The 26,569-nt window shown below is 44.7% G+C and overlaps 3 protein-coding genes across 8 annotated transcripts; all 3 read left to right on the forward strand.

Annotated features, from left to right (window-relative positions):
* The first annotated feature begins 666 nt into the window (after positions 1-666).
* Positions 667-6,339, forward strand: LOC146358976 (uncharacterized). Of its 2 annotated transcripts, none has more exons than XM_084824915.1 (2): positions 667-1,276; positions 6,129-6,339. In XM_084824915.1, exon 2 carries the CDS (start codon positions 6,148-6,150, stop codon positions 6,337-6,339), a length of 192 nt encoding a protein of 63 aa, XP_084681041.1. In that variant the 5' UTR covers positions 667-1,276; positions 6,129-6,147. The 2 variants fall into 2 exon arrangements, with proteins under 2 accessions (XP_084681041.1, XP_084681036.1); XM_084824910.1 differs by having other exon boundaries at positions 667-764.
* Positions 667-10,037, forward strand: LOC146358977 (uncharacterized). Of its 2 annotated transcripts, none has more exons than XM_084824928.1 (2): positions 667-764; positions 9,842-10,037. In XM_084824928.1, exon 2 carries the CDS (start codon positions 9,885-9,887, stop codon positions 10,035-10,037), a length of 153 nt encoding a protein of 50 aa, XP_084681054.1. In that variant the 5' UTR covers positions 667-764; positions 9,842-9,884. The 2 variants fall into 2 exon arrangements, with proteins under 2 accessions (XP_084681054.1, XP_084681049.1); XM_084824923.1 differs by lacking the exon at positions 667-764 and adding an exon at positions 6,178-6,367.
* On the forward strand, positions 667-22,180 carry MKKS (MKKS centrosomal shuttling protein). Of its 4 annotated transcripts, XM_084824895.1 has the most exons (7): positions 667-764; positions 4,192-4,259; positions 6,129-6,367; positions 9,842-11,234; positions 15,424-15,599; positions 17,925-18,035; positions 20,604-22,180. In XM_084824895.1, the coding sequence occupies exons 4-7, from the start codon at positions 10,244-10,246 to the stop codon at positions 21,042-21,044; spliced, it is 1,719 nt and encodes a 572-aa protein (XP_084681021.1). In that variant the 5' UTR covers positions 667-764; positions 4,192-4,259; positions 6,129-6,367; positions 9,842-10,243; the 3' UTR covers positions 21,045-22,180. The 4 variants fall into 4 exon arrangements, with proteins under 4 accessions (XP_084681021.1, XP_084681019.1, XP_084681016.1 ...); XM_084824893.1 differs by lacking the exon at positions 4,192-4,259 and having other exon boundaries at positions 667-1,276; XM_084824890.1 differs by lacking the exon at positions 4,192-4,259.
* The last annotated feature ends 4,389 nt before the right edge of the window (positions 22,181-26,569 follow it).

Consider the following 26,569-nt stretch of genomic DNA (forward strand, 5'->3'; position numbering starts at 1 on the left):
TCTGTGTAACTGAGGTTGTTGATAATTCTCCCGGCAATCTTAATTCCGACCTGTGATTCATCCAACCTGGCGTTTCTCATATATATGAGAACATAACATATATATATATATATATATAACAGCATATATATATGCTGTTAGAAAGTCCCATATGGTAAAAACCAACCAACCACAAAGAATAAAACAGAACATATTCATAAAATTAACGCTTTACATTTAAATTATATGTCTATCTCATTCTTTTTTTAAAAAAATATTAAAGACTCCAGCCACATCTCTACAGCTAACTGAAATGCTTTGATTTACCAGAGCTCATGAGCTCTTGCAGGCCTTGCATCTGAAGAAATAAACACGTGCTAACACTTAAAACAAATGCCGGAGCACAAGACAACAGTTAACTCCTTTCCTCCGGTCCGGTCCGGCCCAGCACAACTGTCCTATCTGCTTTCCCTCTCTGCTTGAGATAAGGGAAGGAGAGATAAGGATGGCCCGTTAGAAGCAAGAAGCGTGGCAGCTTCAGCCCGCGCGTATGGAAAAGCGTTTTTTCCTATCCTGTCGCTTTAGCATATACTACATTTCCCACCGTGCATCGGGTAACACGCTTCGGGCGTATTTCGTCGAGCCCGTGGTGTGTCCTGGGATTTGTAGTCTCGGCCTCCTGAAGTCGTTTCCGGGGAGAGCCGCGGAGTCGAAAGGCTTGGAGAGTGGGTGGCCGTCGCGTCTTCAGAGCGTTTGGTAGCTCACCCCACGAGAAAGAGAGAGAGGTACTGGACTGGAAGAAAGCAGGCGATCCTCCGGGGTGGGGTTGAAATGGCAGACGTAGTTCACCTTTCCTAAGGAGGAGAGGAAGGAAAGCGCTTGGCCGGTGGAGGCTGGTGGGCCCGATTTCGGCGGGGCTGTGAACCCGTTCTGGGTTTCACTCAGAACCAGCCAGAACTCTAAAGGCCCTCTCCAAGGCGCTGAACCTATTTGGGGGATAGGGCGCAGTACCTTGGGTAGCTCCTTTAGTGTTTCTGGCTGGTTCTGACGGAAACCCAGCATGGATGCACAGCCCCGGCGAAATCGGAGCCACCAGCCTCCCCAGAGCTCGGCCCACCTATTCAACCCCCACCCTCATAAATACTCTAACAATTTACTTTGCAAAATCGTCAGTGCTGGCGAGGAGCAACTGGGAAGCAAGTCAAATAATTCTGGCATAGAAAAAATCTATGCATGCGTGCGTGCAGTTGTAGGGACTTCCTCCACCCTCCGCAATACGATTTGAGCCCATGCTGAGGTCAGTGAGATTTTACTTGGGATATCACTTAAGAGTCCTTTAAACTTTAATTTGAACAATTTAAGCTTGCGCTGTTAATTATTTGAAGTAATCCTGATGTTCCAAACGTTGGGGCTTGGTGCAGGGTGGACCCTGGAGGTTCTGATGCCACCAGCACTCCACTATTATTATTCCTCCTTCAGTTTGGCCCAGCCTCTTGCAGCTTTTAAAGCTTCTGGCCTGCTACATCCAGGTTGATGGGGGTCTGTGTGTGTGGGAAGGGAGGGGGTGTCATCTGGTATCATCAAACTGGATAATAATCAGGAAGGGCTTCCCCATTCACAGTTGCTGGTGCTCCATGGGGAGACTGCTTGCTGTGTCTTTTGGTTGCTTAAGTATACACAGTATGTGCTGTGTAGATACATACTGTTGTGTACTGAGATATTATGTTCTTATAATCCATGCTAAGAAAAACCTTTTTAAAAACTCCCCTCCCTTGGTTCTGTACTCACAACCACTGATGCTTTTTTAAAGAATACATGACATTTATATCCCACCCTTACTCAGAAGAGCCCAGGATGGCTTCAGTGGGTTTCCTTCTCCCATGAATGTTATCCTGACAGTGACCCTGTGAGGTAGGTTAGGCTGAGAGAAAGTGATACACTGAAGGTCACCAAGTGACCTTTATGACTGAGAACTGATTAGATTTGAACCCAGGTCTTGATAGCTGCAGTTCAGAGCATTAACCACTACTCCACACTGGCTCTGAAAACATTAGAACCACACATTAGAATCCCCATTTTGTTCATAAGTATGCACTGAAAGGATGAGAGGTCTTTACTTACCCTATGAATAGAAATATGAATACTTACCCTAGATTTCACTGAGGTGATTATTATGAATACTAATAGATTTCTAGCCTGCTTTTTAGAGTAAAAACCCTCATAGAGTGTACTTCAATGCACTTGAAAATATGCAGTAATCAAACCATGAGAACAATAAGCATTACTCAATACATAAATTTCTAAAATAATAAATAAGATAGCAGCAGCATATAGCATGTCAGTTAAAAACACAGTACACAAAACTTAATGGAATGCAGACTTAAAAGTCCTCCTAAGGACCAGCAAAGAGGGGAACATATGCCCTTTGTGGGGGAGGGCATTCAAAAGATGTGGGGCCACCACAGAAAAGGCCCTGTCCCCTGTACCTACCAATCTCACAGTTCTTACCAGTGAATCAAAGAGCAGGGCCTCAGATGCCAATCTTAAAAGTGTGGTCAGACATACACAGGTGCAGGCAGTCTTTCAGATAACCTGGGCCCAAACACTTTAAACCTGGGTCTGTGCTTTATCTCTTCAGACAGCAGGCGGGAAAACTCCATGATTGAACCATTCTGCCAGATATATATTTAAAAGCCTAGCATGTCAGTGGGAGGGCTAGGCTAGGACCCACACTTGGTCATAGTTTTCTCTGTTCAGGAATTATTTTGTATGGAGGAACATTCAGTCATGTGAGTCTCCACTTGCAGTCTGAAGATTTACCATCTTATTGAGAACTAGGCCTTTGTTAAAGAGTATAAGAGTTGACCAATCCTCCCTAAGTGATCTTGAGTAGTTGCCCAGATATTGGAATTGGCTATCATGACAATTTACTTATCTGGCTCTCTGCTAGTTTGGACTGAACTTTTAAAATCTGAAAATGTTGTTAATGTTTTGTGTGACAAAATAAAAAAAATCTACAAATCCAAATACAGGCCCAAAAGTGAGCCCATGATAGTGTCTCTCCCTCCCCTCTCATTCATAATGTATTGTCAGTCATTCCCCAGTTACAAGCAGTCATAGTACAACAACAACAACAACAACAAGCTAGGTTTGGTTTCTATTTTGCACCTCCAGTGTGCATTTAAATGCTGTGTGTGTAGGACTGAGGGTAGTTAATGGCCATGTCTGGATCCATCCAAATTTTTATATGTAAACAGGATGGAATTATTAAAGTCGCCAAGAAAAATGCTGATTTAAATAATTAAACTAAGGGTGCAATCTTATGCTTGTTTAGACGGAGAAAAGGCCTACGACTCCCAGCATGCCCCAGCCAGCCATGGGGCATGCTGGGAGTTGTAGGCCTTTTCTCTGTCTAAACATGCATAGGATTGCGCCCTAAATCATTTTTTCTCATTGTGTAATTCTTCTATTTCCTGAACAAGAGGACACATACTAATTGCTTGCTCTAACAGTTGTAACACACTGGTTTGCAACTAAATAGATAGAGGCTTTATATAACCAAGGAGAAGAGCATGAACGTCACTCTGTCCTGGTGAAGTCTATTGGACAGTTAGAGAGATTGTGCCCTAAATGTCCTTGCTATTTAGTTGACCTATTTTGTCATACTGCTTGACATCAATAGTCAGAACTACCACCACCACCACCTAGCTCTTTCTTCTACACAGAAAAACAGACTTTAACTTAATGTGTTTGATAGACGATAATGCATTCATGTTTGAGACCCGGTTCACGTGTTTGAAGCATGCAGGAGCGAGCATGCTGCCGCCACCAGCTTCCATTTCGCTAAACAACCCAGGAATGCCCTGTTCCTGGGTTGTGTTCTGTGACATCTGAACCTGGAACTCTGGGTTGTTCAAGGAGAAAGAACCCAGAGTTTTAAGTCAAGAACAAACTGTGGGTCAAAACTCTGGATTGTTTCCCTCAACAACGCAGAGTTCTGGGTTTGGACATCATGGAGCATAACCCAGGAATGGGCATTTGTGAGTTGTTTAGCGAAGTGGGCAAGAGCCAGCACACTCACTCCCGTGTATTCCCAGACAATCCATAGGGTGTTTTAATAGTGCGAACTGGGTCTAAGTGTAATTTTAATATGTTGGTTTGTATTAAAAACATATTTCATTTTAAATCAAGTGGGTTTTTTTTTTAATAAAGAGACACTGCCTCTGCAATACATGGCTTCAGAAGCAGTTCCCATTGTGTTCAATTGGTCTTACTCACAGGTAAATGGATATAGGATTGCAACCTTACTATAACTTCTTTCTTTTCTTTTTTCAAAAGAGAGCTGGAATTTAAAATTATTCATTTATATTTGTTTATTTTGCCCACCTTGCAGGACAAATGTTTCTGAACAGCCAGTTCTAGGGAACAAGAGACTAGTTCAGCTAAATATTCATCTATGTGTCTATTAGGAAGTGGGAGAAGATTTGTAGTCTAACTGAGCAATCCTATGTGGAGCCGGGGTCAGGGGGATCCACAAAGCAGATCTTCCGCCTCATCCACAGTCTTGTCTGCTCATGCTGGACAGAGCAGGTGGGGGGGGGGGTCTCCTTTCTTTCTTCTGGGAGAGCAGAGGGGGTTGGCTTTTCCTCCTAGCAATTACAGTGGAAGGGAATCTTACAGCACCAGTGGGTGAAAGGTCCAGATCAAGCCCCTCTCATGGAATGGAGCAGCTTTGGATTCCACCTCTGACATGCTCCATTTTGGGTCTTTAGCCATTCTACTACCAGCAGGAGAACCGCTGGCCATAACTTTCCACCCACAGAGCTCTTTGTGAGTGCAGTGGGGGCCTCCGCTATGGTGGAGGCCCCTGCTGGGAGTATAGAAATGTAATAAATACATAGATTAAATTAGAACCTAGCTGCCTCCAACAGTAAATGTGTGGGAGGAGGGAGGGGGTTAGGATTGTACTGTAATTCACTCATTAGATGATAAACCTGTATCTGTCTGTTACCCATTTAGAATGTTTCTCAGTACAATTGAATGCCCCTCAATGCAAAGATATTGCATAGAATTTGCAATGCAAAAACTATAGAATTTGCTATCAAAACATGTAGTAATGACCACCAATTTGGATGTATTTGAAGGGGGGGGGGATTAGATAAATTCTTGGAGAAGGCGGCTATCAATGGCTACTAGTCCTGATGGTTATATGCAACCTCTAGTATCACAGGCAGTGAGCCTATGTACATCAGTTGCTGGGGAACATGGGCGGGAGGGTGCTGTTGCACTTGTGTCCTGCTTGTGGGTTCCCGGTTGACAGCTGGTCAGCCACTGTGTGAAGAGAATGCTGGACTAGATGGACCCTTGGTCTGATCCAGCATGGCTCTTCTTATGTTCTCATTCCCTTCCTGTAGAAAGCTAGATCTCAGGGATAACTGTTCTAGCCTAGCTTTCTTCCAGATGTGCCAGTTTTCTTAGTGTGTGTGTGTGTGTGTGGGGGGGGTATTTTGGTATGAAGGAGCATTCCATCATGTGAGCTCCCATCCACAACTTGAAGTTGTGCAACCCAGATGCAGTTTGACCACCTACATCTAAGCCTGAAATTGGGCATAATGTAGTGATCTGGTTATACCACTGGCTAGCAGCACTTTCCAGTCCAGTTTCAACACAGGGCCTGCCTTGTAGTGGTGCAGATCTCCAAGCCAGAGGGCCTGGGAGGCCTTTGCAGTGTATAAGCTAACTGAGGCTATCTCTTGGAACCTTTTACAATATCTTTGAGACATGGAAAGGAAAAGAAGGCCCTGAGCCAAGGGGCCGTGCAAAATCCCTTTCCCCCAGTCACATCTCTGTAGCAAGGTTTGGTGGTCATTCAGTTTTGAGAGACCTGGGTTGACATTCTGTGTCATGCTGCAGTGTAATTCAACCGCAGCCATCGGCATCCTTGGAAGCGAGTCCTGCTTAAGATAACAGGGCTTATTTCTGAGAAAATGTAGTTAGAAGCAAGCTGCCAAAATGTGAACATTCAGGTTTTGCTTAATTGTGCTGCCGCTGCTATTACTGTTATTTGTTAGTGATAGTAATATTAGGGGGCCTTGTGCTTAAATTGTGTGTGATAGAACCTATTTAAAATTCTCCACTTCTTTACATAGGTAGTGGCCAGCACACATTATGGGTCTTAAAACCATTTGGAAGAACTACAGAGTTTTGATTGTTATGGGAACTGGCCTTGTGCTGGTACATTGGGGCTGGTATAACATGAAGTCCAACCCCATTTTCCAACCCAAGAGAGATGACCTGGTCCCAGAGCCTGGCATTGTGACATATGTGCTGCAACAGGAGAAACAAAATAAAGGAAAATAGCCAGACAGTGCTGCAGAATAATTGAAAGGTAAGTTCCTGTTGCAGCAAATACAAAATCATTACAAGAACATCCATCAAAGAGAATCTTATTAATACAACGAAATTCAGGTTTGCCCTTTCTTTCATCAGCCCCACTCCCCAACACATGCACACATATCATGGGAATCATTCTGTTCATCCAGCTCTGCAATCTCGAGACCCCTCTTGCATGGTACAGCGGTTTGAATCAAATCATGATGGTGGCCCTGTTTCTCTAATGCAGCCATAGATTTACGCCAGCAGTTTCTAAAAGTAAATCAGTAAGAGGGGCAGGGTGAGAAAGGTTAATTGGCAAGTGGACAGAGCTGGATATCTGTTCTGCTTGCCTAGCATAGGATGATTTGATGTGCAGCAGCAAAGCCTTTAGAGCTGGTGTAGCATGGTAACTAAGAGGCTGAACTACAAATCAGGAAGTCCCTGGTTTACCTGGCTAACCTCTGCCACAAACTCATTTGGTGGCCTTAGGCAAGCCATTCCCGCCAAGCCTCATCCTCCCCCCCTCCCCCATCAGCAATACAGAAAACGCACCTTGCAAGGCTATTGCAAGGAACACAATGTGAAGTACTTTGTACACGGCTTTGGAGTTTTCAGATGCTAAGCAACATCATGTCGTTATTGTTTGCAATGCTGTGGCCAAAGCGGCAGCATAAAATCAAACTAGAAGAAGGGTTTGTGTTTTCACAAAACACACACACCCTGATTTCAATTTTCTTCCTTTTAACGGGAAAATAGGCTGCTCCATGACCCATGAAAATGGATTGAGGTTACGGACTGTTAAAACAGGGGTGGGCAATTAGATTCCTTGAGAATATGGGATTTCAGTATTTAATGGTTACAGAGGTAAATGTGAATGTGGGATTGGCTGCTTTAAATATAAGCTATCACATATATATATATATATATATATATATACACACACATATACGTGTGTGTGCATGTGTAATATATATATAAAACTCTCAGTCATACACACACACACACCATCTGCTTATAGTATTTAAACCTACTTTCCCAGCTGCTTAAAGTCATTGGCTTGAACATTTTTCCTCAGTTTTATGTTTTCATACATGTGGCAAAACTGAATTCAGGCAGGGCTGCACATCTGTAATGAATGTAATGCAGTGCAGCTGCGGTTCACCACTTGCCTCAGCAGAGCTGCTGTAAATACAGTCTTTATGCATAATTCAGAGCAGCACAAGCTGAAGCTATTAAAGCGGAGCTCGTATCTATCCCTTCCGCAGTTTTTTTCCTTAACCTGCCTGTCTGCAAGCTTCAGTGATCATCACTGAAGGGTTTTCCCCCCACCTAATCTGTTTCTGTGAGCATAGAAAAATGTTAGTTATCGATATGTTTTTCAAATGGAGGTACAGTTCTTCCAGCCCTTCCTGCTGATTTATATGGGCAGACGTGGACCTGCCAATGTAAATTTAACAGGCAGGTCGTTGTCCCCATTCTAAGCCCCCACCCCATTCTAAGAGTAGAGTAGACTACTGGGATAAATAAATCCCTAAGGCAGTGCCCTTCCCTCAGCAACAAAACTCCATAGCCAGCCCCATGACAAAATTTAGAAACGCCCCTGTAGCACTCAAACCACCCATACACCCAGCCTCAGATATGCAGCACTGGCTGGCATGGTGGATGTAGCAGCCTCCCTCTGCCCTTCAGCAGAAAGACACGTGTGACAGGAAGGGCATTCAAGAAGTTGCTGCTGGCCCGTGGAATCCACAAGTGGTGACTGCCGACCAGCACAGTGGTAGCTGCTGCAAGACCTGGAGCTGACCAGACGCAATGTCCACAACTAGCTTCAACCCAGAGAATTCTCACTGCGCAGGCATGAATTGCGAGAGCCTCAGTGATTGCATACCATAGTGTGATTCTCCCGAGCTCAGTACCCAGGGCAAGTTACAAGCCACAGATGGTCCAGATCCCTTGCCTGCAAAGCCAGGCTCAACACATGCGGTCGGTGTTTCAAAGGCCACAGTCTGGACATTGAGAAAGGGCCACACAGGTAATCCCATGCCTGTGCAGCAGGGGTGCTGAATCCAGTTTCAGAGAAGCTCTCGGGGGCGCATTCCAGTGGTGGGAGGGGGCAAAGGAAAAGGGGGCGTGGCCAAAAATGCTAGTTTCAAGCTCTTATTGTAGCTTCAAGCTCATGCAGCCAGTACCTAAACCTTAGGAGAAGCATTTCAACTTTTTTTAGAATGGGAGAAAAATGTGCAAAATCTGGGAAACCAGCAAAAGATTTGGAAAGGGGTGTGGCCAGAGGAATGGGGCGTGGCTCTCTGGGGAACCCTGGAAGGCTGGATTTGGACCCCAAGCTGGGCCAGAAATGTTGGGTCCTCCCCTACCTGCTGCCAGAATTTAGAATCTATTGATAAGGACTCATGGGGCACCCAGTGGAGAACAATGTGTGTAGGGCCACAGAAATTGGTTGGTCAAGAAAGGGCAAAGCACTCGCAGTGAACGATCCTGCTTTTCCTAGTTTCCCATTCTGTACATTTCACTGAAATCACCTACACAGTTCTCCCTCAAAATCATGAGCTCTCTCTCTTTCATTTGAAATAAAATTAAGTGAAAGTTCGGAATCCTGAAAAAGCCATTAAAGTGATACCGTTCAGCTGCATCTCCTGACATCCTGCAACTAGGATATGGATAAGACCTTTTAAATAAGGATTTACACAACCATTTAGCAGTTCCCTAACATGAAGAAATGTGAAGTTTCCCACCTTTGGCGAATATCTCCCTAGTACAGCCTCTGTTTTTGGGTGCCAGATCGTCTCCTGTCATATACATGACATGGCTTTAAATAAGCCCAAACTGTTAGAATGATAATCCTACCGAGCTTCTTAGTGTGAATTGCCTCAGTAAGATGTGAGCTGAGAAGAGGTGTGAAAATTTCAGTCACATTACTGTTGCATGCCCCAAAATATAAGTGAAATGAAACCCTGCAGGATAAAATTAGGGTGTTGTCTTGGCAAAACCCACATCTACCTACATTGGTTAATGCTTCCCCCCTCCACATTCTAAAGATACCAAAAATATTGGACTTTTGCATGCTGCTTACATAATAGTTTATGTATTGAGAGGTTGGGGGGGGGGGGTGAGTGGACAAACTGCCTGAATGTTTTCAGCCAGTTTGAATGTACCCTATGCTGTAGTCTACCAGCCCTGCTGAAAGACGCATTTTTCCCCCTCTTCCCTCGCTATTTCTTTTTCCTTGCATTGTGTCTTTTTAGATTGTAAGCCTGCAGGCAGGAGCAGTCTTCTTTTACTGATTATTTGCAAGCTGCTCCAGGAGCCTTTTTGGCTGAGGAGTGGGATAAAAATGCTTGAAATAAATAGTCTCAAATTTTGCAGAGCTGTTTGCAAAACAGTGTTCACTGAAATAAGTTGCATCAACAAATGCATAGCTCTGCTTTTGATTGTAGCCTTATGAAATCTTGTGGGTTTTTTTTTATTGTAGGCATATTTCACTTAGTTGTTTTATGTCTCCGTGAGCAAAAGAGATGACGAAGATCAGCTGGATTAGAAAGAATTGGCTGCTCGTGGCTGGACTGTCCTTTGTGGGTGTCCACGTTGGGACCTACCTTATACAAAGAGCAGCAAAGTCTTCTGCCAAATCAGGCTTGGAAATCAAATCAAAGGGCCTTGATGAATGAAGCAATTTCTGCCATCATCGCATTTCTCAACTAGCATAGCAATTTCTTAAATATCCGAGCGGTCCTGCTGTATCCTCAATGTGTTATCACATTTTGACTGCATAAAAAAAGGCACGTATTGTGCACACTCATATGTATCATTCATTAAAAAGTGTCTTGTCGAAATCAGATGCCTCTAAGTCTTGACCGGAGTCTTATCTGCAAGGATGTCTCGTGTTGACATTAAAAAGCCTTCCTTTTGTACCAGCGAACCTTTAACTAAGGAGGCCGTTAGCCATGCTCTCTCTGCATTCAATAAGATAATGATGTCCTGCTACGGCCCCACGGGTAGGTTTAAACAGCTCCACAATGGTGTGGGGGGCTACGTTCGCACTACATCACAGTCTTCTGCTTTGCTCGGTGGCCTTTCAGTCACTCATCCAGTACTAAAGCTTCTGACAGCCTCTGTGCAGAATCATCTTGCACACTTCAGCGACTGTGGCTTATTTACAGCTATCCTTTGTTGCAGCCTGCTCGAAAAAGCAGCCTCCGTAAACGTCGGGGCATGTCCTTTCATTAAAATCAGCCAATACCTCTTGAACCTGTGCCTTGACTATCTTGCCTCTGAAGCATGCGGCTGTAGAATCCCGATGGATTTTAGCAGTTCTAAGATTCCCCTTAGCCTGGTCCGCAGTATATTAACCAGCAAACGTGCCTGCATGCTTGGCCGGAAAGAAGCTGACCACATCAGCGCTTTGGTGTTAAAGGCCTTTCTATTTACCATCCCACAAAGAGTTGAAACCAGGGTTGTGCTAGGGAAATGTCTTTATATACCTGTAAAAAACAGGAGAGTGATGGATTCTGCTGTATATCCTGGACTTCTGATTGAAATACCGGAATTGCATCCGACAAGAGTGCTTCCCGTCAAAAGAGCTACGTCATCCACGATCAAGATGGTGCTTTTCTGTGTATCTCTGTCTGGAGATTTGCCTAACAGTGGAGAAGGAGCCATCATTGTCTGTCAAGGAGTTTCTCTAGAAGCAGCAGTCTTAGATCAGTTGCTTGCTTTAGGCGAGCAAATAGTCAGTGATGGTGTAGGCCTTGTGGTGTGCCAGAAGGTTATCCACCCAGCCCTGAAACAGTACCTGAAGGAGAATCACGTTGTTGCTATAGAGAGAGTTGGAATAGCAATGATGGAGCCCCTGAAACAAATGACAGGTAATGGATAAGATTTCATTTTTGACAGCTTAATGCTACGATTCTCAAGGAAGAGTGATGTGGCAGACCAAAAGCATACATCCTTTCTCTGACAGTTCCTCTGATGAGCTCCATTAGATCCCATGCATTGGATTATTAATTAGGGTGTCATGTTTGAACATGGTGTATACACGCAGCACCTTAATCCCGCAGCTTAAATTTTTATAGAGCTGCTTACACTATCAAAGATGAATGTGTATTCAACCTCTTAGAGAGCAATCCTATGGCTGCTAGACAGTGCCTAGACGGCCACAGGACTTTTTGGTTTCTGGGAACATTTGGGTCCCAGAAACAACGGTCCTCTCCCCCACCGCCTTGTAGCAGCATGGTTCTTCCCCATCTCCACGCTCATAACCACAGTGCAAAGCAGGCAAAAAGGAGGCCTTCCTGTGGGCAGGGAGGGGAGAAGACTGCGGAAGCATCGTTACGACGCTTCCTATATGCCATGCAGCCACCATCCCTCCTGCTCCGAGGTCCCCAGCTAGACAGCCAGAATCGGCTGTCTGGATGCATAGGCAGGGTGGCCGGAGCGCAGAGGAAAGGATCCCCTTCGTGCTGCACCCACCCTGCATTGGATAGTCAGCCACCTCCAAGTTTGCAGGCAGCATACTATCCCGATAGGATTCCACCCTAAAAGACCTTGCTTTCCCATTACATATATTTTAAGAACTTGGGGTTGTATCCCATGTTAGTCCTACTTAGTGTAGACCCATTGAGATAAATGGGATTTAAGTTAGACTAACATTAGGTAAATCCTTGGAATCACCAGCAGTCTAGTTCTCATTGAGGTAGTAAACCTGTGTCTGGGCTGTACCACCTCAGAATGCAGGTGGTGGCTCACATGACTGAATACTTCTATGTACAAACGCATATGGAAAATGTATGTGAGAGAGAGAGAGAGAGAGAGAGGCCAAGCTGGAACTTTTTGCCTTGACATCCAATTGTCTAAGTGGGGAGAATTGTTTTTGTATTGAGATACATTAAGTGATATGAGTCCACATCTGATTTCTGAATTAATAAAGCCATGTTTACTGCCATGGTGAGAAGTAGGCCACGATCGCCTGGACAGAACAATTCAAATCCACCTCTCCCATGCTTAGTTTATTGTAGACTTGGATCTGCTTAGCAATGGAGGTTTGTCAGAGTGAAGCTGGTGACTGCTGCTTATCCTTTGATATATGTAAATGGTACTTTTCTCCCTGTCATCCACTAGGGGAGAACTTCAAGGGAAAATATCTCCAGAATGCTGAGGGAGAAACTGCCAAGAAAAAAACCTGGCAGAATATTTTCCATTATCTCCTTTGTTAAACAGAAGCATTCGGGCATACAATGAGGCAAGGGTTTATTATTGCACTGCAGCCCCAAGAATCCTAGCTTTGCAGTAAAACTGCAGGCCCCACACAGAAACAGGAGCTGAAACATATCAATACATCTTACTTATGTCTCAGCCAAAATGAAGGTTCAGGATCCAGCACAAGATACTGGCTTAGAACCAAAGGCGCTTTTGCTTATGCAATGGCAGGTTGCTGAAGGTCCATTCTGCAAGCTTTACTTCACCCGTGATCCTTTGGATCCCCTGTGTTTGTAATGTTATTTCTGCAGAAATGTTCAGTGTCCAAAGCATTTTGCTAATCTTATCTGTTCTTCAGACAAGGTATATGAGTTAAATTCTACTAAAAATGAAAAAGTTCTTGCTTTTTCTGATATTCTGCCTCTTGTACTGAAAATCAGCATATTATTTTCCTGGCTTCCTTCCACCCCGATTCAGGAACATGCAAACTCCCTTCCCCCAGCAGGATTCTGGATGGAACCCTTTGGGAATATTCCAATTGCTACCTGTTAAGATTCTGTATTAGTATTTGTGCGTTTGTTCCAGTTCCTTTTTTTCTGTCCCATATTATAGCCATCTTCCTAGCAAACATAAACAGCTAAAAGCCCCATTTCTGCAGTTTCAGTATGAACCTCTGAAATGTGCATTACTAAAAGAACAGAAATATAACACTATTGAATAATTCAGTTGAATAACAAGTGGTCTCCAGACAAAACTGTCCCAAGATCATAAAGGCTTTCATTGCAATCTGTTATCTTAAATAAAGACCAGTGAAGTCAGTCTGCTTCGGTCCCAAGTATAAGAACATTTCCACAAAAGTAATTTGCTTCCAGTGGCACTAAATATATGTGTTTAGGATTACAATCTATCTATAGTATGCTGTAGACTGGTTGCAAATTAGTTAATCTCTAACGTACTTTAACCACCATATTTTACTTAGAGCCATGCTGGGATTTTTTCCAGCTTGTCTTACCTGAGAGCCTTCCAGAGCAAAATAAAATGGCCTGGCTCAATATAAAGCACCTTTGTGCGTTCATGAGAATTGTCCATCCTTCCTCTTGTGTCGATATATCTAATTGTTTTGCTTGTCTCTCTGGGAGTTAGAGCTGATCAGAAAACAATTAAATGTAATGGAGGGAGTAATCAGGAAAGGTTTGTTGTTCCACTGCTTCCATTAATTTCAGCAGGGTTTGCTGAAATTAAAAACAGATTAATGAGGGAGCACATCAGCAGTACAGGATGAATTACTCCCATTCCAGATCATTTTTGTCCTCACAGGTCTGCTACTGGTGAAAATATTTACATCACTGAAGCCTAGTCCTATAGTAGGTTATTACAGAAACTGATTGGCGGTATTTTTATTTGTTTGTTTAACCTAGTTCTGAATTGTTCCAAATTAAATAACCTCCAAAGAGCAGTGTTACACAAGAACATAAGAAGAGCCATGCTGGATCAGACCAAGGGTCCATCTTGTCCAGCATTCTGTTCATACAATGGCCAACCAGCTGTTGACCAGGAACCAAAAGCAGGACATGAGCGCAACACACCCTCCCACCCATGTTCTCCAGCAACTGGTGCACATAGGCATATTGCCTCTGATACTGGACTATCAGGACTAGTAACTATTGATAGCCTTCTCCTCCAGGAATTTTTGTCCAATCCCTTTTAAAGCCATCCAAAGTGGTGGCCATCACTACGTCATGTGGTAGCGAATTCCATAGCTTAACTATGTGCTGTGTGAAGAAGCCCTTGCTTTTATCTCTCCTGAATCTCCCACTAATCAGCTTCATGGGATGACCCTGGGTTCTAGTATTATGAGAGAGGGAGAAAAATGTCTCCCTATCCACTTTCTCCACACCATGCATAATTTTGTACACCTCTATTATGTCTATTGCATCCAAGGATTCATCCAGTCCAACATCCTGTTTCCCAGAGAGGCCAACTGGATTCCTCTAGGACAAAGGTGGGGAAACTTTCTGCATTGGCACCCAGGGCGCCTGTTGGGGGCTGCATGCCAGCAGTGGGTGGAGCCAGAGCCCAAAGTGGGCCCCTTCTCTCTCTCTCTCTCACTCACACACACACACACACACACACACACACGTCCCTCCAGAGCAGCAGCTTCTTCACTACTGCTGCAGTGGCAAAGAGAAGCGGCTCCTTCAAGGCACTCGCTACAGGTGCCATGAGGCAGCAGTTCCACCAGCTGGCTTGCCTCTCCCCTTGCCTTTCTCTGAGGGGGTGAAGCTTCGGGAACGGTGAGAGATGTTCACGGGGGCCTTCGGGCCAGATGGGGAATCCTCATGAGTCAAATCCAGCCCATGGGCAGGAGGTTCCTCATCCCTGCTCTAGCAAACCCACAAGCAGGACATGAAGGCCTTCTGTTTCCCAACAATTGGTAATCAGAGGTATACTGCATCTGACCATGGGGTTTCTATTTAACTGCAATGGCTAATAGCTGTTGATACATAGCTGTTAGTGTCCATGAATGTGTCTAATCCCCTTTGAAAGCCATCTGAACCTTGTGGCCATCCACATATTTTGGAGCTGTGAATTCCACAAATTAATTATGCCTGTGCGATGAAGCACTTTCTATTCTGAAATTACTCTTTCATAAATTAACTAACCCCCAGGCCTGCCTTTCTGGACGTTTGCCTCCATCACTTTGACTTCCAGAACGTTAGAAAATAAGCATCATTTGGCCCTTGGAACCTGCCCATTTCTAATCAAACTGATACGATTTGAGTTCCATGCGATGCTGCACAACATACGGCTTTTCTGTTTATAAGGTAATGTATGTCATTATTCTTCCTCCTCGAACAGGTTCCCAGCCGATAGCTTCTCTACAGTCTCTGTCCCCTGCTTGCTATGGCCATCTTAAGGATGTGCAGACTCACTGTTTGGCTTCAAAATGGTTCTTGCATCTAATTCCTAATGACCCAGTTGTTTGCAGCTTGATGCTTTGTAATAGGAATGAAACGGCATGGGATGAACTGAAGGTAGGCGGGCTCTCTATAAATATCAACTGTATTTAATGCATACTCTTGGAGAAAAGTTGAGCGATGTATTATTAAAAGTTTAGTCACTTGGACCATCCCTGCTTACAGGAACAGAAAGGAGGCAGTTTACAAGCAGTAATGGTCTGACACGGGGATGGGGAACCAGCGGCCCTCCAGATGTTTTCGGTCTCTACCTCCCATTAGCCCTAGCCAGCATGAACAATAGTCAGGGATAATGGGAATTGTAGTCCAACAGCATTTGGAGGGACACAGATCCCCTCGGTCTATTGGAAGTCACAGTCTTGCAAGGGAGGTCTCTTGAGCAGCCTGCCAAGGCCGGCTTTGCTCTGGGACAGCAAGAATGTTCAGGGAGGGAGGTTGCATTACAGCAGTTAGATTAGGCTGCCAACAATACCTGGAGTAGATTTTTGGGAGAAAAGTCTGTCCTCTAGTTTTGAAAGGCCTCCGCAAGTGTTTGTTCCCTTTCTGGAAATACAGCAGATCTGGTGGGGGAAGGCCGGCCGCACCATTTTCAGTCTCTGCCTGGTGCTGCTCGGTATTGTATTTCCATTTCTCTCCCTCTTTGTGTGCAAAACTGCATCCCCATGCGGTCTCTTTGCCTGCCCTCCACTAAACAGTTGGTCTAACCCTTGGTTCCACCTCCCAGCTCCCACTTGATGGCTCAGACGGAGCACTTTGTCCAGAATGCCTGCCCCTAAATCACACATTACTCGTATGTAGGACCTTACTGTATTGAAACAGGGGTGGGGCCATGCTTCTATCCCCCCCCCCCTCCAAATCATGCATTGTTCTCTGGCATCCACATGTTGAGCACAGTCGTTTGCAAAGGAGCCTCTGTTCTCCGCACTGGGGCTCTGCAAGACCCAGACACCTGGTTGTGGGGGGCAACCCGATCACACGGAGCCCCTACATGCAAGCGGCTGCTCACACATTGCAAAGGAAGAACCTCAAACAACCACGCTGAATGCGCTGGTGTCAGAAGACAGATGCTTGGGGGAGGGGGGGGGCTGGCTAAAATCATGGTCCCATTCCTGCTTCCACTCAGTAAGGTTCTGCATGGGAGTAATGTGCGACTAGGGTTGTCTAGCTGAGGACCAAACCAGACCCAGCCTAGACCCATATTTGCATATTCACACATCTGCCCTGTTCATGTATGAAGTCTCTGTGCGTGCATGCGTGCGTGTGTGCGTGCGTGCACGTGTGTGTGGAGGAGGGTTATGATCTAATTGTACAACAGAAAAGGTGTATGTGCGTGAGGGGAGCTGAGCCCTCCTCCATTCTGTCTTGCTGTACTCCATCATGCCAGGCACTTTTTTTTCTTCATCCCAGCTCACTTCCAGCATTGGAGCAACATTGGAAGTAAAATGCTTGTGGTGACAGAGTGTAAGAAAGTGTGTATGTGTGTGTGGGGGGGCCTTTAACTCCCCTCACCTGCATAACTCTTTTGTTGTAAAAATAGCGGGTACGTATTTTGTATGTGTGTGGCTGCTCCCAGGGCTCCTGGGCTTTTCAGCTACATGCGAGGAGAGGTTGGGTTGGCTCCCTCTATGCTGTCCTCCCTCATATATTTGTTCTATGATTGTTCTAATTATGTTTCTATTTCAGGTGCTGGCTGTTATTGTCAGCCACCTTGAGCACCATTTTCTGGTAGAAAGTCAGGGTGCACATTAAATAAATAAGGATACAATCCTATGCGTGTTTAGACAGAGAAAAGGCCTACAACTCCCAGCATGCGTCAGCCAGCAGTGCTTGGGCCGCCTGGCTGGCTGGGGCATGCTGGGCGTTGTAGGCCTTTTCTCTGTCTAAACACGCATAGGATTGTGCCCTAAGTGGGAACAGGGCAGACGCATGAACAGCACTGTTTCACTTGGGAGTGGTGCGACAAATGAGTAGCACGAGTTATTACAGTAAGAAGGTGTTATTTGTGAAGCTGGCCTGAAAATATCTATTAAACGAGCAACGTATCCTTTTTCACTTTTACCTGTGTGATATAGTGGCTAGACCTGGACCCAGGAGATCTGGGTTCAAGTCTCCATTCAGCCATGAAGTTAGTGAGCAACCATGAGCCAGTCACAGCTTTGCAGCCTGAATCAGCTCACAGGTTTGTTGTGTGGATAAAATAGGATAAGTCCTATACGCACTGCACAGAACTCCTTGAAGGAAGTGTGGGGTAAATAAATGTTGGGGGGTGGGGGCGTCGAGGAGAGCTTGACTTTAAAAGTCAGCCCCCAAATATTTCTTTATTTTTCTGGAGCTTTCTTCCTTTGTTTTTTTATAACAAAAAGTATTTTGTTTCTTTCCTAGCTTGCTTGTCAAAGTGCAGAACATGCTTTGCAATTAACAGTCAACGATCCCTGGGTATTGTTAGGCGGTGGCTGTACAGAAACTCATTTGTCTTCATACATAAGGCACATGGTACGTAGAGCTTTATGAGAGCATTTAAAGCTGCTTAAGCACTTAGGTCCATTCAATTCATAGGGGATTATGAGCAGAGGTGGAACACCTTATTGAGGCTGTATACGTGATGCAGAGTTCTGTGATTTTTACCTCCATATGTTTTTGTGGGTGGGTGTTTGTGTTTAAACCGAAAGCAGCCTGGATGGATAGGCTGTGAGTTAGAGCAAAGGAGGGGTGTGTAGAAGGAAGTTGTTCACCCCTTTCTTTGGTTCCTTTTCAGCTCAAAATCACCTTCCTCACATTGAAAAACCATAGCATTTTTTTTACGCCTCCTTGGCATCCTCAACGCTGGCTAATCCTCCCTAATATTTAAAAACTGGAGCAGGGTTGTTAATGTAAAGGGGGTGATTGGTTTGTTAGTTTTACATGGAGGCCAGGGTGCACTGCAAAGCCAGAGGCATTCTCCGGGAATGAAGTTGGAGGCCAGTATGTGGCTTAGCAGCACATCCCAGCCACCAGGTAAAGCTAAACGAAAAGAAAGAGGTCACCATTACCACCTGGTGAGCAGAGGGAAGTGGAGGGGGGTGTCAAAGGCAATGGGGGGGTAGGGTTGTGAGGGGGACAGGGTGATCATGGGGCTTGATCTGGAGGGGTGGGAAGCATGCTGTGTGTGTGTTTGGAGTGTGTTTTCCATACAGGCTGGGGTTTGAGGTATGTTTTCTATGCCCTTGCAGTATGTAGGGTGCATAGGTTTTGGGGACCATGATTTGTGGGCTGATCTCCCTGTTAATGTGGGTTCAAAGGAGTGGTTTTGTGTTTTGGAGACCACATGACTCTCCTGCCTCAGGTTCTTGGCAGAGTTACTTGTCTTTTGACCGCACCACTTTGCCTCCTGCAAAACAGGTGTTTTACGACTGCCTATGCCCACTACAAGGTGGCCACTTACACATGACCAAAAAAGAGGACAAAAGAAAACACTGATTCACATAAAATTTTCATATGCTAATTTATGTGTATAGATGCACATGTAGAAATAATTCCTATAATTTAAATAGAAATACAATACCAGGTGATTTCTTGTGTGCCTGCTCAGTCTGCTGCCCAGGTGCAAACCGTTGATGGGCTTCCAAGGCCCCTTCTCCACCGACTTCATATGGCTCTTTGTCATTAAAGCAGACTTGGAATGAACAGCCCATGAAATAGTGGACGCCTTCAAATAGACTGTATTTGACAGCATCCTCTGTTTGAAGGGCTGTGAGAGGACCGTCCTCTATTTAATAGGGGATTATCCCCTGACAGCCCTTCAGATAGAGGACTGTCCTCTATAAAGTAGGACACATGGCCACCCTAGCCCCACATGACAGCTGTTTCATGAATGAGCATCCCCCCTCCCCATGGCAGCCATTTTGCGACATTACCCATGACACTTGATCAAAATTCCAAACAGGCCCACTGGCCCTGCCCCATCAAAACATCCCCCAGCTGCTTTTTCATTCACAAGAGGAAACATGTAGCAGCCCTGTATCACCCTCTCCCTGCTCTGCAGGTGGAAAAGCAGCAGGGGAAGAATAATTTTGAGCTGAAAAAGAGCCAGAGGAAAAAGCAGCCACTGCCTTCCTGCCTGTCTTCTCAGATGAAGTCTGAGTGGGGCTACACAGAATCATAGAATTTCATATACTGCGTGGTTTGAGCCATATGGCCTTCAACTTGTAAAGCAGGATGTTTACTCTTCCAAAATTGAGAGCTTTTATATCAGATACAATCAGCATATTCTAGTGGAAGACCTCAGCCTCATGTCTTCTAGGCAATATATTGAGAGCCAATGTGCTGTAGTGGTTAGAGTGTTGGACTAGGACTCAGGAGACCCAGGTTCTAGTCCCCACTCGGCCATGGAAGCTCACTGGGTGACCTCGGGCCAGTTATTGACTCTCAGCCTAGCCTACCTCACAGGGTTGTTGTTGTGAGGATAAAATGGAGAGGAGGAGGACCATGTATGCTACCTTGGGGTCCTTGCAAGAAGAAAAAAGGTGGGATATAAATGTAACAAACAAATATCTATTTTACTTATGTTCATTATTTCTTCAGAATTTAAATTACTGTAAAAAAAATCTTTATCTCTCTATAAGTTGAATTTTAGAGAAAGGTGTTATCTTCTTTCACTTATCTGATATGTATGACACCAGGCTAACAGCTTAAGTAATACAATTAATCCATTAGAAGGGGGTTTCCCGGGGGCGGCGAGGGAGTCAGAATAAGCCATTAATACATTGCTTTTAATGGAGTTTACTTCTAAATAAGAATGATTGATTAGAACTTTGATTTTTATTTTTTCCAGCTAAATTATTAATTTTGTTCCCTGGGAGTAAACCCCATTAAACTCAATGGGACTTACTTTTGAGTAGGCAGTATAGTATTGTACTGACACTTACCTAGGAGTATACCCCCATTGAACATAGTTGGACATTTCCAAGTAAACGTGCATAAGATTGCTCTGCATGTTTAGTATATTTGTTTGGTATCTTAACCATAATTTACTAGACAATGGGTAACAGTGGCTTTAATATTTCTCCCTCTCTCCCGTTCTAGTGCTGTAGTGTGATGAGCAGCACCTTGGAAGATCTATGCTGTTCTTGGGCAGAGTTCCAGTTGGTGGCGGATTCCTTTTGCTGCTCACTAGAGTCTGTAGCTCACTGCCTAGAGCACGACGGTGGTGACCTTCTCACTGATATGAATTGGGGTCATTTTTGGTCTGTTCCACCTGATGTTCCTAGCAATTCTGATTGGTCAGACGTAGCTTTGAAGTGTGGGTGTGGCCTTTGCAATAAACAGCAAAGTCTTCATTGGTGCACGCTACGATGTCGTAGGAGGCCTTTCTCCCCCCAAAGTTGTGTTAACGAGTTTTCCATAACCTCTGCTGACAATCCCATTCTGGATTGTTTTGCTGCCAAAAGGAATGGCCTACAAGTGGCAGTAGAGACAGCCCATCTGCTTTTAGATCTGTCCTATGTAATTGAAGATTGTAATTAGTTTTCTTTGCACATTCTGGCAGTGTTCCACCCATTTCAGCCCCCGCCTCCATCCAACCGCATCTCTTTCCACCCCATGAAAGACCTCTAACAAAGACTGAGACCCCGAAATGGAATTCAGTGTTGCATAAGGAGCTGTGATTGGAAGGAAAAATCAACTCCCTCTGCACCTCCTGTACACATGGAAGCACTTTGCACATGCCCACGAGCTTCTTTGGATCCTTGCCTCTTTATTTATTAGGAATAGCAAAAAGTTGATTGTTTGCAAAGATGGGAATAGCTCATTTCTTGGCTCAAAATACCTATTTCTAGTTTGTTGCTATTGTATTAAAATTCATAGCCCACTTAATAAATCTATATACACATGTGTAAAACCTTTCATTGGGAAGTGTTATAAATGGATAGTCCAGAAAGCAGCACGGCAATGGTGGTAATTAATTAATGGAAGGCTAAACAGAATCATATTATCACAAGACTGTTAAGGTGATGCAGCAGGAAACAGAGCTGAAGTAACCTGGCCACCTTACTAGCCTGCACCATTGCTGTTGAAATAATAGCAAGCACCTAACAGCTTAGAAAACATCAAATGAATTAGTTATGCATTAAAAGTGGTTTAACTCTAAAATGAAAAAACAAACTGTGTCAAATGTAACACACATCATATTGAGTTCATTTGAATTTATATCAACGGGCAGATCAAGCTAAGCTGTAAAACAGGTATAAGTAACTAGTTTTAATTCTGCTAAAATGGTGAAATGTTCAAAATGTTTTTTCAAGCATAAATTCATGATGTAAACATTTAGCTTTTTCTGATGTCATTTATGTTAGAGGGTTATATTTTGTCCAGAAAAATATGTGTGTTGTTCTGCTATTTACTGCTTTTTCAAATTTCCTTGGAGACCTGTAGCAAAAACAGTCAATTGTTTCATTACCAAAAATTAAAAATATATCTTTTCCCCAAAAATATGTAGTAGAAGAAAACTAAAATGTGTGTTTGTTTCCCTAATAGGCTTTTTAAAATTAGTCATTTTGGATCCAGTAATGGTTCAGGGTTTACGCTGGCTCCTGATAAAATCACCAGAGCTTGAAACATAGATTTTGTTTCTTCTCTTCTTCCCAATAAATTTACAGGAACTGTTCATACAGGATTATTTATGAGGACGTGCATGGTTAGAATGTAATGCAGCTCTTTTGACCTTTGTTTGAATGATGAACTGTCATGTGTTGTCTGACAAGGTATTTAAGTATTTTCTCATCACCAAGCACACACAAATCTCTCCCTTTCATCGTTGCTCTACTGCTCTTCATTATTATTCACAAAAATGGCAGCTGGCTTTGAAAGCTGAGATGAGAAATTTTGTCTGGGGTTTTACACTGATCGGTTTCTTTTTGAAATGATTCCATGAATGCATATATGGAGGGTTTATGTCAGAGATGGCTATCCACATAGCCTTCAGAGCTGGATTTGTGAATGGGACACATCATCAGTCTCGGATTCTTCTAATTAGACGTCCCAGTGAAGTTCATACGAACATAAGGAGCACCATACTGGATCAGACCAAGGTCTAGTCCAGCATTCCTTTTCACACAGTGGACAGCCAGCTGCCCACAGGAAACACACAAGCAAAATATGAGTACAGCATGTTCCCCCATCAACTGGTGTACAAAGGCATACTGTCTCTGATACAGGAGATAGCATACAGCCATCAGCACTAGTAGCCACTGATAGCCTTCTCCTCCAGGAATTTGTCTAACCCCCTTTTAATGCTCTCCAAATTGGTGGTCATCACTATGTCTTGTAGAAGCTAATTCCATACTTTAACTATGCACTGTGTGAAGAAATCCTTCCTTTTATGTGTCCTGAATCTCCCACCAATCAGCTTCATGGGATGACCTCAGGTTCTGGTATTATGAGAGAGGGGAAAAAATGTCTTCCTATCCACCCCATGCATAATTTTGTACACCTCTGTCATGTCTTCCCTTACTCCCTGTTTTTCCAAGCTAAAAACAATCCCAGCTGTTGTAACCTTCTCTCATAGGGGAGATGCTCCAGCCCCTAGATCATTATAGTTGCCCTTTTCTGCACTTTTTCCAGCTCTACAATATCCTTTTTTAGATGCAGTGACCAGAACTGTACACAGTATTCCAAGTAGGGATGTATGAAAGGTACTTACCTTTCCGCAGATTATGCTGATGCTGGGGGGGAGGCGTTCCGTCCCTCCCCCCGGAATCCTGGCCGGGGGAGGGAGGCGCTCCGTTCCTCCCCACCCCGGTATCCTGGCCGGCCGGCTCCACTCCGCAGGGATTCTGCAGAGCTGCCGGCCAGCTCCACCAGCAGCCGGACATCCGGCCGTTGGCTAGCAGGGATGCAAATGGTGGCAGCCGTAGCCGCCGCCGTTTGCGTCCCTGCAGTCAGCCGTGATAGGCTACATAAATGTTTTCATAGCCTATCACGGCTGATTAAAAAAAAAAAACACGCGTGTACACAAATGTATACGTAGCCTATCACGGCTGATTAAAACAAAAAAACGCGCGTACGCAAATGGCGGCGCCCATGGGCGCCGCCATTTGTGTTCCTTATTTTGGCACGTCTTAGTCTACGTAAATATTTACGTAGACTAAGACAGCGAAAATAAGGGGAACGCAAATAGCGTAGACGCTACGCTATTTGCGTTCCCCTTATTTTCGCCGTCTTAGTCTACGTAAATGTTTATGTAGACTAAGACGTGCCAAAATAAGGAATGCAAATGGCGGCGCCCATGGGCGCCGCCATTTGCGTGCGCGCGTTTTTTTGTTTTAATCAGCCGTGATAGGCTACGTATACATTTACGTAGCCTATCATGGTGTTTTTTTAAAATGTAGCCGTGATAGGCTACGTAAATCTTTACGTAGCCTATCACGTGTTGTTGTTTTTTTTAACCTGGAAACAGCGGTGGCAGCAGCCGGTCAGAAGACCAGCTGCTGCCGGAGCCACCGCGCCAGGAAGATCCGCCTAAGGTAAGTCCCATCCGGGGGGGGGGGGGCTGTTCCGCCATCGATTTCCCCGAGATCCGTGGCGGAACTTTCGTACATCCCTAATTCCAAGTGTTGTCCAACTCTAGATTTGTAAAAGGGGAGTATGATCTTGGCAGTTTTATTTCCAATTCCTGTCCTAATTCACTGGGATCTGTCCTGGAAGCAAGATTCAGGGGCTCCGTAGTGCTTGCCACAAAGAAGTCCCTGAATCCTTCGCTGGCTTAGATTAAGATCGGAGGCGGAGAAGCTGTCCTAACTTAAGCCCCATTTTTTAGTGTTCCTCCAGGGAAAACTGCTGCTGGGGAACAAAGGCCCATCCTCTGCAAGGGACCGTCTGGCCCATAAGGGTCCCCTGGAGGTCATTTGGCCAGCAGCAATTTTCCCAGGAGCAGCCCTTCAAAACAGCCCCCTAGGCTATGCAACAGAGGCATTTCTCCATTGTTTTGCCTAGGAGGCTGCTTTGAAGAGTTGACACCTGGTAAAAGGCAGTGACTGAGTTCAAACAGGTTCAAGGTTGAGTGTGGGTTGTGGAACCGTAGGTTGTGTTGTGTGAACCCAGCCGCGTTAACAAACCAAGAGCAACCCATGAACCCACAGTTTGTTGTTGGATTGTGAACTGTGGGTTCGTGGTTATCACACCATGGTTTGTTAGCACAGCTGGGTTCACACAACACAACAACCCGCGGTTCGACAACAGCCCATACTCAAACTTTTATGTAGGTTGTCATGTTGTGTCAACCCAGCCAGTGAGTAGGGGGCAAAAGTCCATTCCACATTTGAACCTGCCTAAGCAGAGGAGTCATTTTTCCAACCCCCAGATTGGCTTGGAAAATGCTCCAAGTTCTTCCCCATTTTGAGGGGAAGAAATCAGATCATTTTTGAGTTCTAATGGATTCAGTGTGGACCATTTAGGCCTGGTCTTCTACACATATAGCAGAATGAGGGGGGTAGAATGGACTGTGCACTGCAGGTATGGGATGCCATTTTAATTGCTCTCCTACCTTATAAAAATCCTGCAAGAAAAAAACATCTGAAAAGTTCTAGCCTAGCCTACTCCCTATTGTGCTAACTTTCTACATCTAGGGAAGGTTTGTTTGTTTTTTAAAGTATGGGAGATTTCCAAACCATGATTCATCAGTGGTATAGTCCAGTGTTCCTTCTTTATGAAAGGGATATACAGAGACAGGCATAAGATTCCATATATGTACAGATACAGCTTGGTCAACCTTTTTTAGAGGCTTATGTTGCAGAGAAAAATAATGCAGTTTCTGGCACCAGCCTATATCCTGATTTATGGGTACAAGAGTCAGCTTTAAGGTAACATATTAAACTTAGATCCATGAGATTGGGGGGCAGCAGAAACATAGAGAACAAGCCTCAGTGGCAGCTGGTGACTCCAGTTCTAGAGGGGCCGTGATTCCATTCAGGTTTTTAGTTACCATCAGCCAAAACTGTAACGGTGCTATCCAAGATGCTGAACCCTATTCCCAAAATGGTTCCAGTACCCTAGCTGCCACTGACAAGCCTATATTGATGACTACGCTTTTTGAGCAAGAAATATAGACTCCCACATTTACCAAACCATCTTTAAATTAAACCACAGTTGCAAGCACAGCTAGGATTGTCTCTCTTTGGTAGATCGTAAGATCTTGACTACGGGATGAAACCTCCATCTTAACTTTGATTATAAGAGACAGTAGACTGGCCTTCCCGAACCTGACACTCTCCAGATGAGTTGGGCTGCAGCTCCCATAATTCCCTGCCAGCATAGTAATGACTATGCTGGCTGGGAATTATGGGAGTTGCAGTCCAATACATCTGGAGGTTGAAGAAGACTGTGGTAGAACTTCTGTGCTTGACACATTTCTAGTATCTTGAAATCTAAATGCTCTGAGTAGGGATGGCGGAGAATTCCGCCACGGATTCCAGTGAGGCTGGATTGTTTAGAATCCAGCCGCCCAGAATCCGTGGTGGAACAGCCTCCTGCCCCCCCACGGAATCCCCCCAGTACGGCACTTACCTGGGGCAGATGCGGCAGCTCCAGCGGCAGCGGCTCCGGTGGTGGCTCCAGCAACGGCAGCTCCAGCGGCTGGTCTCCTGGCCGGCCGCAGCAGGGCTGCTGCCGCCGCCATTGCCATCCTTGGATCGTGATAGGCTACGTAAGAATTTAAGTAGCCTATCACAGCTAACCTCAACAAAAAAAACACGCAGCATATGCAAATAGCGGCAGCTACGGCGGCCGCCATTTGCGTGCCCTATTTTTCCCTGATTTATCTTACGTAAATAATTACATAAGATAAAACGGCGAAAAATAAGGGAACACAAATAGCATAGTGGAAGCTATTTGCGTTCCCTTATTTTTCGCCGTTCTAGCCTACGTAAATATTTATGTAAGATAAATCGGCAAAAAATAGGGCACGCAAATGGTGGCCGCCGTAGCCGCCGCCATTTGCGTATGCTGCGTTTTTTTGTTTTTATTCTTTTGAGGTTAGCCGTGATAGGCTATGTAAA

The sequence above is a fragment of the Heloderma suspectum genome, chromosome 1 (assembly GCF_057233095.1).
Source record: "Heloderma suspectum isolate Gila_16-S chromosome 1, 16-S_ref, whole genome shotgun sequence".
Lineage (NCBI taxonomy): Eukaryota > Metazoa > Chordata > Lepidosauria > Squamata > Helodermatidae > Heloderma > Heloderma suspectum.